The sequence below is a fragment of the Manacus vitellinus genome, unplaced genomic scaffold (assembly GCF_001715985.3).
Source record: "Manacus vitellinus isolate BGI_N305 unplaced genomic scaffold, ASM171598v3 ctg7180002428430_pilon, whole genome shotgun sequence".
In the NCBI taxonomy this organism is placed as follows: Eukaryota; Metazoa; Chordata; class Aves; order Passeriformes; family Pipridae; genus Manacus; species Manacus vitellinus.
In genome coordinates, this window is record NW_021937741.1 from 18,180 (window position 1) to 30,512 (window position 12,333).

General features: G+C 56.3%; 1 protein-coding gene and 1 long non-coding RNA gene across 2 annotated transcripts; both read left to right on the forward strand.

Moving 5' to 3' along the window:
- The first annotated feature begins 5,505 nt into the window (after window positions 1–5,505).
- Window positions 5,506–7,985, forward strand: LOC108643428 (serine/threonine-protein kinase pim-1-like). Its single transcript, XM_029963184.1, has 5 exons — window positions 5,506–5,620; window positions 5,674–6,027; window positions 6,341–6,754; window positions 7,381–7,557; window positions 7,825–7,985. The coding sequence occupies exons 1-5, from the start codon at window positions 5,506–5,508 to the stop codon at window positions 7,929–7,931; spliced, it is 1,167 nt and encodes a 388-aa protein (XP_029819044.1). The 3' UTR covers window positions 7,932–7,985.
- A 128-nt stretch (window positions 7,986–8,113) lies between these two features.
- Window positions 8,114–12,320, forward strand: LOC115307806. The gene is made up of 3 exons (XR_003916168.1): window positions 8,114–9,057; window positions 10,484–10,595; window positions 11,099–12,320. It is a non-coding gene; the product is annotated as an uncharacterized LOC115307806 (long non-coding RNA).
- Window positions 12,321–12,333: the final 13 nt, after the last annotated feature.

A 12,333-nucleotide genomic window follows, 5' to 3' on the forward strand; every position in this document is an offset into this window, starting at 1 on the left:
CTCCCTGCCCATCCTGATTATATGTAACGGGAAAAGCATACGAATCCACAGCCTGCAGTCCATGAGAATCACCCTGCTCCACACAGTGCTTAGCAAATGCAGCCCAAGTTTCTCTCTGCTCTTTCACCACGGCCTCTGCCAGGTCACTGAATGCCCCAGGGACAGGCTCTTTGGTTGAGTGAGCAGGAGGAGGAGGTTTGAACCGAGGGTCAGTCTGACCGCTGGGCACATCGGCCAGGGGAGGTGGTGCAGTAGGAGCTGCAGATGTCTCTGATTCCAGCAACCCGTCTGTATTTATTTTAGAAAGATCAGGGGGCACAGCGGGGAGGAGAACTGTCTGCATAGCTGGGGGAGAAGGCTTATAAGAGAACCAGTCAGCATTCTTATACTCTTTGTTCTGCTGTCTCACATTTTGAGCCTGTTCTGCCGCTTGGCGTTCTGCCTCATGTTGTAACAATGCATTATAAACCACCCTCCAAAGCTTTCCCATCTTTTTTGCAACTTTATCATCATCTAAACAGTCTCCCATATGTTATCACCAAATTTACACCACTCCTCTAAAGAATGCACAGTATGAGGATTAACAAAACACCCTTTCTCATTACCATAATCAAGTAACCCAGGGAGTTCCTTTTTTAAATCTAAATCTTTAACCCCTTTTTTCTGTAAAAATTCAGAAAATAAACTATATGCTGCTTGCCTATCCATACCTACGTCAGCGCTGTTGCAGCCCTTCAAGGTCCGGCAGCACGTACGGCAGAACTTGTCTGTACAACGCTCCAGGTCCGAAGTCGCTCTTTATGCCAACTTTTTCCGACCAGCCTCGCTGCTAAGGCTCCGACACCTTGCCATCCAACCGTGATTCCCCCTTTCTTTAAGTCGAGAAGTCGGGGTCACCATTTGTTGTAGAAGATGGGATAAAGACACTTTTAGACCACAGAATTGATCAATAACTTATCCAACTTTATTGCTGCAGGCTCTGTGCTTATAAAGGTTACTAATTAGCCTCATACATATTACAAAAGCTAAGCTCATCATTGGTTTCTAATTACCTAAGTTATATTTGCACAAATGCTGTTTCTTTCACCTTCTTATGATTACTTGTTTGCTATTTACTCTACTTTCCCATCCGCTTTATCCTATTCTTCTGTCACGTACACACTTTCTCAGATACAGTGACCTTCTAATATCTTTCTTTTTACCGTGGGACCAGAGCTATAGCATCTCTCTCATGTCCTCTTTCTATCAACCATATTTCTGTAATACTTTCCACACCATAAGCTTCTTTCTCCCTGGGAGTTGTAGCCACCTACTGTAAGCTCCTTTTCTCCCAGGGGGTTCTTCTTCGAGTTCCTAGCATTGCTCCTGAGCCTTTCCCTCTCCTGGGGACATCAAAGCTCACGAGTCTCCCTCCACCATGAGGGACACCTGGCTGCTCTACTTTACAGCCTCCCATGGGCGAAGCAGCCTTGCTCTTCCCCTGGCCCATCTTCTGGGGTGCCTTCTTGCTCTCACACACGCTCTCAAATCACAATCACTTCCCCCCGTTCGTGGCCTGCTCCCTCGTGGGCTACAAGAACCGCACCACTTGGGGGTCCGCACTCGCTTTGTCCTCAGAGGACGCCTCACTCAGGCACAGCCCAGGACCCCTCCCAACCGCCAAGGGGTCTGTAACACTCACCTCTCCCTGGATGAGTCTTCGTCCTAAGCAGCACCACCCGGGGTGCTGGGACGGACCTCCCCTGACCGGACGACCAAAGCACAGCTGCCTCTCCTGGGTCAGTCCTTCACCTGGCTTCTCTCCCTGGAAGCCAAGTGACCTCGCTCAGCCCCGTGCTGAGCAATATTACCTGCCTCGGCCTCTCTCTGAGCCAAGCGTCGTCCGGACCCGTATGCAGAGATTATAGGGGTCTGCAGAGTTTCTTTTTGCTTGTTGGCCTCTAATAAATTTGGTCGGAATAAAGATTCTGAGTAGTAAAATCTCTCCAGGACCGTCCTAATTGGGACGGGGTGCCCTCCCCAGAGAGTGGTTTCACCACTCAGGGGTCTTTATCCGAGTCACGGCACCAAATTGAGATGAATACGAGGTGATAAATTTAGGTTGCAAGGAATAACGAATTTATTAAAGCCACAAATAAGCAAAAACGGCCAGCCGGGCAACCGGAGGAAACCCCTTGTTCCTACCGTGGTCTGCAAAAGGGAACAGCAAACAACACTTCTTATACCCTTTTCCAGTCACCTCCCCCAGTGTCATGCCATTAGTCCATTGGCTGCGGTTTCGTGGGCTAAGTCCTGTTTGGTTCCTCTTTCACTGGCCGATTCCAGGTTGGTTCCTCCTTTCGTGAGCTAGCTTAATGCAGATAAATGGTTTAATGCAGATAAAATCACTGGGGGGGGCTCCTTCAGCAGCAGCATTTAATGCATTTGGACAGGCCAGGGACCATCTCCATGTCCTGCACAGAAGGGCTTCACCCTCCTCAGGATCCCTGAGTGACACAATGACACCAAAACCCAGGAATGACAGAGCAGCTGCACCCACAAACTTGGATTTTCCCTTTTTCAAATGTCATTTAACTCACTAAATACATCTCTTGCCTAGGAATGGTACAGCACAGTCAGACACATAAAGAAATTGAAGGGCCAACACCCTGTCTTGTCCTGTATCTCCCAGCTGAGCATCGCCCCCGGCTGCAGGACAACCCCGCTGCCGCCGCCGTCCTGCCGGGGCCGGAGTTGGGGGGATGTCCTTGGCCTTCCCTCTGGGCCGGAGGCAAATCCCCTCCCTGTCCTTCTTCCCTCCTGCCCCAGGCCCCGAGCTGAGGACGGAGAGCCCGGAGGACAAATCCCCCTGGCAGAGCCTGGTGGGAGAGGCTGTTTTGAAGGGCTCCACGGCGCAGGAAGGCAGCGGGGAGGGAAAGCCACGAAGGTACCCCAGGAGGAGGGTCTCCAAAGCCAGCCCAGGGTGCTCTGAGGAGGAAAGACCCAGCCTGTGCCGGGAAGGTGACGAGAGCTTGAGCCAGAGCTCCAACCTGGATGTCCATGAGCAGCCTCACACTAGGAAAAACCCCTTCAAGTGCTTGGACTGTTGGAAGAGCTTCAGCAAGAGCTCCCACCTGATCTGCCACCAGCGCACCCACACCGGGGAACGGCCCTACAAGTGCTTGGAATGCGGGAAGAGGTTTCAGACCAGCGGGAATCTCCTCCTGCATGAGCGGATGCACACACAGGGGAGAGGCCCTCCCTCTGCACCCACTGTGGGAAGAGCTTCACCCGCAGCTCCCACCTCGTCAGGCACGGGCACATCCACAGTGGGGAGAGGCCCTGCAAGTGTGGGGAGTGTGGGAAGAGCTTCAGCCAGAGCTCTGCCTTGACCTCACACCAACAGACCCACCAGTAAGGGAAGCCCTAAAGGTGCCTCGACTGTGGGAAGAGCTTTGTCTGCTGCTCCAACTCCATCACCCACTGGAGGAGTGATGTCTTCCCACATTGGGAAGACAGCTGGCTGGTGGTCTCCACATCCTCCTGGTTCCCCACAGGCACCTGGGTGAACACAGTGGGAGAAACATCCATGGGGTCACAAACTGACCTGGGAAATTCAGTGGGAAGAGCTGATTTGTTGAATTTAAAAGAAAGACATATAACAAAGACATCTAAAGCCCCACCATTTTACTGGCATTTGGGGGCATTTGGGGATTCAGGGGAATATTTGGGAGGATTTGGAGTTTCTGGTGGGATGTGGGGGAGATTACCCCAGAAATGGGGGTTCCCAGGCCGGGCAAATGGGGCCACATTCTCGTAGTTGTGGCAGCAGTTCATGTCCCCTGATCCTGTCTGTTCTCCAGGAACTCCCCTTGGCCGTTCCAGTGCCTGGCCTGGGTCTCCCCACACGGGGTGTCCCCCCCAGGTGCCCAAATCTTTGCTGAAGTGCCTGAGCTGCTCCCAGTTGTAGATGTACCCGGGCAGGAACCTCTCCCGGTCGGGGCCGTTCACTCGGCTTTTCCCAGGACCTGGAACAGCCCTGGGTGTGCAGGGACACAGGTCAGGGGGTGCCCCCCAGCAGCCCTCAGCCCCCCCAGCAGGTTGGGAGCTCAGGGGGCCACCCCAGACCCCCCTTTCCCACCCCCCTCTGCCCCACAGCTGCTGCAGCACCAGTTACTGGGTGGGGGAGTCCCCCCATCAGCCCCCCAGGGATGGACAGGGGGGTTGGGCACCTGTGGACAGTCGTCACCAGAGCAAGCACACAAAGGGTTACAGAAGCAGTGGACATTCCCAGTGCGGACCTGCCCCCTCCCAGAGCCCCAGGGAACCGCTCCAGGGCTCAAGTGATGGGGGACAGGGGAGACCCATGTGGGAACCCCCTGCCCTCTGTCCCCCTGCCCACTGTCCAACACCCCTTTTCTCCCCTCTCCCACCCCTTTCCCATCATCCCCACCGTCCCCAGCTCGGTTTGGGGGTGTTTCTTCCCCCTGCCCTGCTCGCTTTCACAGTCTCAGCCCCCTCCTCGCTCACTTTGGAGGTCCCAGACACCCTTTTCTGCCGTTCACCCCCCCTTTTCCCACTGTCCCCTGAAAGGCAGCTGTTAAATACTGGGTGCTGAAAAAGCTGCTACATCGTGTCCATTCCAAATTAAGCCTGCATTTATTAGGAGGGACTGGCATCCAAAGGGCAGCAAGAAGAGTCTTCTAATTCTCTTCTGCTTAATCCTCTCTGCAGCCGCCGATTTTCCCTGGAAGCGGGCAGGAAAACAGGCCCAGCCCTGGTGTGGTCGGGGAGCAGCGCTGAGCCCAAAGGGCTGCATTTCCCCTGCCCATCCTCCTGCTCTGCCCTCCCCCGGGGCTGGCTCTGCCTGGCGCTGGCCGGACGTGCCGGGGCTCCTCCCTGAGCAAAGCCCTTGGCAAAGTTGAGGGGCAAGTGCAGAGCCCGGCTGGCCTGGGAGGAAGCGACAGCAGCGCGGGCCGAGCGGGCGGGCTGGGGTGGGAGCAGCGGCGGGAAGTTGCAAACTTGGCAGCCAAGAAGTTGAAGTGAAGTGAAGCAGCTCCAAAAGGCCGTGGTCTTGGCGTGGGGGCGGGAGGAAGGGGAGCTCCGTGACTGCGGCCGGGGCTGGTTGGGAGCGGAGCGGCCGGGGCTGCCCCCGGGGCTGGCGGGGGCCAACGGGGAACGGACAAACGGACCGAGGGACCAACGGCCCCTGCGCTTCGGCAGCAGCAGCGGCAGCAGCAGCGACTGTAGCGACGCGCTCTCGCTCTGACTCTTGTTCGTGCTCTCCTTGCTCGAGCTGTTCCTCCTCCTCTCCCTGTGCCGGTGTCCCACTGTCCCTGTGCCGGTGTCCCTGTCCCATTCCCGGTGTCCCTGTCCCGGTGTCCCTGTCCCATTCCCGGTGTCCCTGTGCCGCTGTCCCTGTCCCATTGCCGGTGTCCCTGTCCCGGTGTCCCTGTCCCATTCCCGGTGTCCCTGTGCCGGTGTCCCTGTCCCATTCCCGGTCCCCCTCCCTTGCCGGGCCGGCCTATGGGCTGGCCGTTCCCCTTCTGTCCGGGCGGGCCGCCCGTTCCCCGGCCCTGGGGGCCTGGGCGGTTCGCCTCGCCGGCTCCCGGCGCGCCGGCTGTGCGCTGCTGGGCGCTCTGTTGGGTGGCTGTGGGACGGGCTCGGGCTCGCCGGCCCCTTGGCTACCCCTAGGCTCGAGCCCGGCGGCACTGCCGGGCCGGCGGGTGGCGGGGACGCCGCGGCGCTGCCGCCTCCTTCGGCGGCTTCCCCGGCCAGAGTCCGCGCTCGCCAGCCCCGGCGGCCTGGCAGCGAGCCGGCCGCTGCCGCTGCGGTGGGGAAGCCGGGCCCGGGCCGCTCGAGGGGCGTCGGGTCGGCCGTGCCGAGGCCCGGGCTTCCGGAAACGCGTGACGGCCACGTCTCGCCCGGCACGGAACGGGCCAAAGGAGCCGTCTGCACGAGCTGCTACCGGTGCTTCGCTGCTCTGTGGCGAGCGGCCGGCTTCGGCCGCGTCTCGCGGGGACCTGGCTGAAGCGGACAGGAGCCCCGGTGAGTGCAGGAGGAGAGGGAGGAGGAGGAGGAGGAGGTAGGGCAGGAGGAGGAGAGCGGGACGGGCGGCGAGCTCAACCCGCCCTTCCCCTTTGGCTTGCAGTGGCCATTCAAGCCGATGTCCCGGGGATGGCATCGGGCGCTGGGCGAGCTGGGAGCGGAGCAGGGGCCAGCGGGAGAAAGCGGGGCGGGCCGGGCGGGGACGAGCCGAGGCCCGGGAGGGTGGAAGCCGCCGGGACACCTGGAGGGAGAGCGGGCGTGGGCTCGGTGGGGGACGGGGAGCATCCAGGGCTGGCCGAGGGGTAGCAGGCAGACAGGCACGGCATCAGCCCCACTGACGACCCCGTGGTCCCCCCGCAGCCCGACGGCACCCGGGCCCCCCTGGAGATCGTGCTGCTGGACAAGGTGTGCAATGGCTTCCCTGGTGTCATCCAGCTGCTGGAGTGGTTCGAGCTCCCCAACGGTTTCCTGTTGGTGATGGAGCGTCCGGAGCCGTCTCAGGACCTCTCTGGCTTACTGACGGCGTGGGGGTTCCTGCCGGAGGAGATGGCGTGGGGGCTGTTCCGCCAGGTGCTGAAGGCCGTGCGGCACTGCACCAGCTGCGGCGTCCTGCACCGGGACATCAAGCCCCAGAACATCCTCCTCCACCTGGCCACCGGCGAGGCCAAGCTCCTTGACTTTGGATGTGGCACCTTCCTCCAGGACACGGCCTACACCCAGTTTGCAGGTGAGCCCACAGCCGGGGGATGCTCCTGGTGCCGGGCATCGCGTGGCCATGCCCGGGTGTGGCACCGGAGATTGCCCCTTTGGCTGAGGGGGAACAGGATTAGTTCTTCAGCCAAGTTGCTTTTGGATGGGGCTGGGGGGTTACTGTGAGACAGGCCCCGGCCTTGCCGACAGCCTGTGCCAGCCACCCCGTCCCGGGCTGGGTCTGGGGCAGGGGGGAGCCAGCCTGACCAAAACCCCTGCAAGGGTAGCAGAGAAGGGGGTCAGAACTGTGCACCAGCTGGCTTGGTGTGCAGGCGAGGAAGGGCTTGGGCTGCTCCGCTCGCCTTCTTTGCCTTGGCTTATGATGAATTGTTGGGGCGGGGGGAAGGCATGGCTTTTCCCACCTCTGGGTGGGTTTTTTCCTTTGCATGTAATGGTTGGGCCTTGCCAGGGCTTCCGCTGCCCTCTTGGACACCAGCGGCTTCTTCTCCAACCCAGAGTTTGTAAGCAAGAGTCAGGGGCCGGCGAGAAGGCAGTGGGTCACAGCGTGTGCCACTGGGGCAGGCCCCACATTGCCAGGGATGCTGGGGTGAGGCTCTGGGAGCAGGCAGCATCCACCTGATGAGCTGCGTCTGTATTCCGTAGGAACACTGTCCTACAGCCCGCCAGAGTGGATCTACCTCAAACGCTACCACGGCGAGGAGGCGACCATCTGGTCCCTGGGCATCCTGCTCTACCAGATGGTCTGCGGGAAGCACCCTTTCTGCAAAGGCACCAACACCATCTGGGACCAGCTCCCGTTCCCAGCACGGGTCTCTCCAGGTGGATACCAATCTTTGTGGCACGGGGGCAATAACGGTGTTGGGAGAGGGCAGCGGGCTCACGAGGACGCCGCTCTTGAAGCTGTTTGTGTCCCATGGGTGGCTGGAGGAGGTGGCCTGTGTCCTGCCATCCTGCTCTCCTCCAAAGGGAGAATCGATGGAGAAGTTTGGGCACAGCTCTGAGCACAGCCAGCACAGCCTGGGCACGTGGACAGTGGGACAGAGGGGACAGGATCCTTCTCCAACTGACCGGCCATTTTCCCCCCAGGCTGCCAGGACCTTATCAGGTGGTGTTTGTCCATCCGCCCCTCGGACAGGCCAGCATTGGAAGACCTTTTGTGCCATCCTTGGGTGCAGGGCATTCCCCTGCCCTAGAAGACGGGAGAGATCCACGTGCTCACTTTGATCCAGGGCCCTGGCAAGTAACACCTCCACACATCCCTTGGCAAGAAGAAGCCAAGAAAACCAGACTTTTTTGTCAGCCTGTAGCACTGAGGGGGGGTCATCCCACGGGAACACGCCCCTCTTTGTGCTGGAGCTGGGCTGCAGAGCCGGTCTCCCAAGTGCTGGTGGCCACCATCCAACCTGGTTTTGCTGGTCCCGCTTCACAGACAGCTGGGCCCTCGGCAGAACGCTGACAGCCTGGTCTGGCCCCCAGGGAAGGAGAAGGGGCCTCTGGAGAAGCTGTGCCGGGTGGGGTTGCTGCTGGAGACATCGAGGACGACGTCAGGGATGACAAGCTCTTAGTTGACCTGGACGCCGGCGAGCTGAAGATGATGGACTTGGATTGTGGCCCCTTCCTCCAAGCCGTGCTCCACAGGCCGTTTGCAGATGAGTCCACACCCGGGGGTGCTCCCGGCCGCGGGCATTGCTCAGCCTGGCTGGGCACCGAAGGGTCCCCCTTTGCTGCTGGGGAACCTGAGGAATTCTTCAGCCGGCTGCCAAGCTGCTTCTTGGCAGGAGGGCGGGCGGGTGCTCTGGGCTGGGTGTGAAATGGGAGCCCGGCTCTGCCACCAGCCTCTGCCACTGCCCCTTTGCTGGGCGGGGCTGGGGCAGGGGCAGCCAGCCTGCCAAAAACAAACCCCGTGGGGGGAGCAAAGGCGGGGCTGCAGAACACCAGCTGCTTTGGGCTGCAGGCCAGGAAAGGCTTGGGCTGCCTTGGCTTAGGAGCCTTTCTTTGGGCCAGTGCAGCAGGGCAGGGAGAAGGCCTGGGTTTTCCTGAGCTGGAGGAGGTGGGGTTTTTCTTTGGCCTGGAGGGCTTGGGCCTTCCTCAGAACCCTGACAGAAGGTTAACATTTTACCTTTTTTTCTTGTTTCCACTTCTGGTTTGTAATCTCTTGTCATGAATTTGTTGTTTGTTTTCAAGGGAAGAGTTGGAGCTGGTGCCCAGTGCGGATTGGGAAGGGCTGGGACCATCCCTGGAGAGGATCTGACGTCCCCTCTGAGAAGGCTGAGGACATCCTTTGGGACACGCTCTTCTTGGGGCAGCAGATCTTGTGAGGTAGATGCTCATCTTGCCCATCTTGTCAGCAGGAGTGGGATAATGGCTTTGGGGAGATGGCAGCAGGCACATGAACATCCCGCTCTTGCAGCTGCTGAGCAGGTTGATCTCCTGGGCTTGGCTGGACGAGGTGGCACCTGTGTTGAGTAATTTCTGAAATCCAATCGATCTGGGATGACCCCAAATGACAGTTTAGTTTCCAGCTTGCTCGAGCTGTATCTCAGCTGTTCTCTGAACAGTTCTCTCCCCCACCTGCCTAGTACTTCCCAACTGCTCCCTCCTGTCCCTGCAATGAGTTCCCAGCTCCTCATGGTCTCCATCAAACCCCTGAGAGAAGAAATAGAAACTCTACTCACAGTCCCCTGGAGTGCCCAAATGAGGAACAATGTAATCCTGGAGAAGTCCTAGAGAATTAGATAAGGGATGTCCCAAACAAGCAGGATGTAAACTAAGCTCTGGGTACCCAGATAAAATAAAGAACAAACTTTATTTTTGGTGGTGAAACACAATGGTGCTGTGCTGCTCAAGAACTGAGGTCAGGATGACAGAGAAGGCCCGGAAGGCCCAGAAAAGGACTTCCAATAGGGGTGTGGCTATGTAAAGCAAAGTACTGAATATGTATTAAGTAAGCCAGACTATTGAATGCACATGTAAACAGTGTGTGTAATAAAAAGCCCTGTCTGTCCTTTTGTCAGAGACTGAAACAGTTAATGATTTATGCATCCTTAAGAGACTTCTGCAGGCTTTTGACTTTCTGATGGGCAACTGGGCCCATCCCCCTCCTCCGGTGCAGAAGATGTCAAGCCCTGAAAAGGCGGGAAGAGCTGAGTTTACCACGCCCTAACTCCGCGCCAAAAAGGGGGACACCAACCTATGAAAACAACTCCCCGCCCTGGGGGAGGGGCAAAGGATATGGATTTTGACTGGTGACTTTGGGGTTTTTGGCGGGGGTTTTTGCTCTTCCTTCTCCCCCCACCACCTGCGGATCAAGACATCGCTGGATCCAGTGGGCGGTGATTATCTCATCTTCTTTTTTTTTCTTGCTCCCCCTTACTCTTACCCTGCCTTTCTCTCCCCTATGCATTTTTCTCCTCCCCAGAAAAGTTATGACAGCACCCAAAAATGTTAACTTACCTATTGATTTAAAATTGTTAAAATAAATCTTATCAATATATGTTTTCATACACCGATTATTTAGTGTCGTTTCGCTTTAATCCACCCCAAAGGAATTTTTGATAAAACCTGGGTTACCCCCTCCCCCCTCTTTTCCTGGGGCGGGTCGTAACACCTTTGGCACGGTGGATTAGAGGAGCTCTCCTCTGAACACCCAGCATGCTGAATAAAGAAGAATACTCTTTTTAACATCTCCAAATTGGGGTGAAGAAGTTTGTTTCTGCTGCTTTTCAGTATCATTTCTGGCCCCCAGACAGGACCCTCTGCCTGATCTCCCGCGGATCCGAGGGATCTCTGGATCTTCACGCCAGCCCCAGGACTTTGCTGCAGAAGAGCACAGATCCCCAGCCCAGTCTGGGACACAGGTGAGATCCCACTGGATAACAAGGCATTCTTTTTGGGAATCCTGCCCATGTCAAACGTGTGGATCTTTCAGCGCACTGGGGGTTCTTTGGTATTTTGGGAATCCTGCTCACCTGAGACCTGTGGATCTTCCAGCGCTTTGGGTGGGTTCTTTGGTACTCTGGAATTTGGTCTCTGGCTTTGTTTGATCGATCACTATTGTTCTGTACTTGTATTTGTTTCTGTATTGTAACATTTGGGGTCTACTGTTTAGAGCTGGGAAGTGGGCAATGTGAAGGGGGAATTGTGAAGAAGTCCCCACTTTGTTGCATTTTGCAATATTGGATGAAGATTGGTGGCCCCCCCGGAGGAACAGCTCCCAGGGAGAATTTAATGGAGTGTTGGAATCAGTGGGTGGCTGTTCTGGAACACTGAATTAGAATCCATTGTTCCAGTTGATGCTGTTTTAGAAGGGGAACAGAAGTGGAAGGAGGTTATGTCTGGTGATGTGTTTTTCACTTTGCAGAACCTGTGAAATGGCAGAAAGATTGTGGTGTGAATGCAGCGCCCTCAGAGCCCTTGGTGTGAGCCCGGGAAGGAAAATCAAGCTGAGGGACAAGATCAGTCTAATTTGGGGACATTGTTGGAGGTTGGAGTTGCAGTTCTGGAAGAAATCCCTGAGGAAATGGTGCCCGTGGGGAGAGGAAGAGGACGAGAGCGTGGGCAGCCTGCTTCAAACATCCCCCCCAGGAGACTTGGGCTCAGTCCCTGTGCATCCTGTAAGAAAGATGGACACTGGAAATGGGATTGTCCGCAACTGAAACTTCAGAACCCTCCCAACCCTCTCGTGGCATCACTGAAGACGACTGAGGGGGCACCAGAGGATTCTTCCCCATCAGAACATCTGGTTCCAGCCAAGCTAAGCACAATTGTTTGTGGCTGTGGGAACTTGTTCCTCTGTGTTAAATCCGGGAAAATGAAACTCAAGGGACAATTCTAGAACAATTGTCTGGTGTGCCAGGGAATTGGGAAACTGGGCCATTTTTAATGCTGTGGCTTTTAAATTGGGAAAACAGTGGTTGGCTCCCCAGTTTTTGTATTTCCCCAATTCCCCAAAGCCTCTGCTTGGGAGAGATCTCTTGGCAAAATGAAATGCCACAATCCAATTTAAAAATGGTCCAAGATAGGTTATTATTGCAGAGCCTAATTCTGTGGAAGTTTCTGGTTTTGCCTGAGAGTCTCCAAAAGCAGAAGTAATCCATCTGCCACCATCACTTGGGGATGCAGTGGTTCCAACAGGATGGGCTGGAGAGGTGCCTCCATGATCCAAGAGAGCAGAACCCGTGAGAATTCCAGTGAAACCTGGAATGGGGTTGGTGGGGCCAAAGCAATGTCCTTTGCAAATAGACAGTTGTAAGGGATTCTCACCCTTTGTAGAACAATTAGTGAAATTTTGCTTGTGAAAAGAACGTGAATCTAAATGGAATGCTCCAGTTTTGCCAGTCAAGCAGGCAAATGGAAGGCTATGCCAGTTAGTCCAAGACCTCAGAGCTATAAAGAATAGAGTAGAAGATATACAAGCAGTTGTAGGGAATCCTTACACTTTGCTAACTCCCCTAACTGAGAGTTTAATATGTTTCACAGGATTAGATTTGAAAGCTGCCTTTTTCTGTCTCCCTTTGAGTTGGGAAAGTCAAGAGCTTTTTGCTTTCCAATGGCAAAATGCAAAGACGGGGAGGAAAACCCATCTGACTTTGGTGG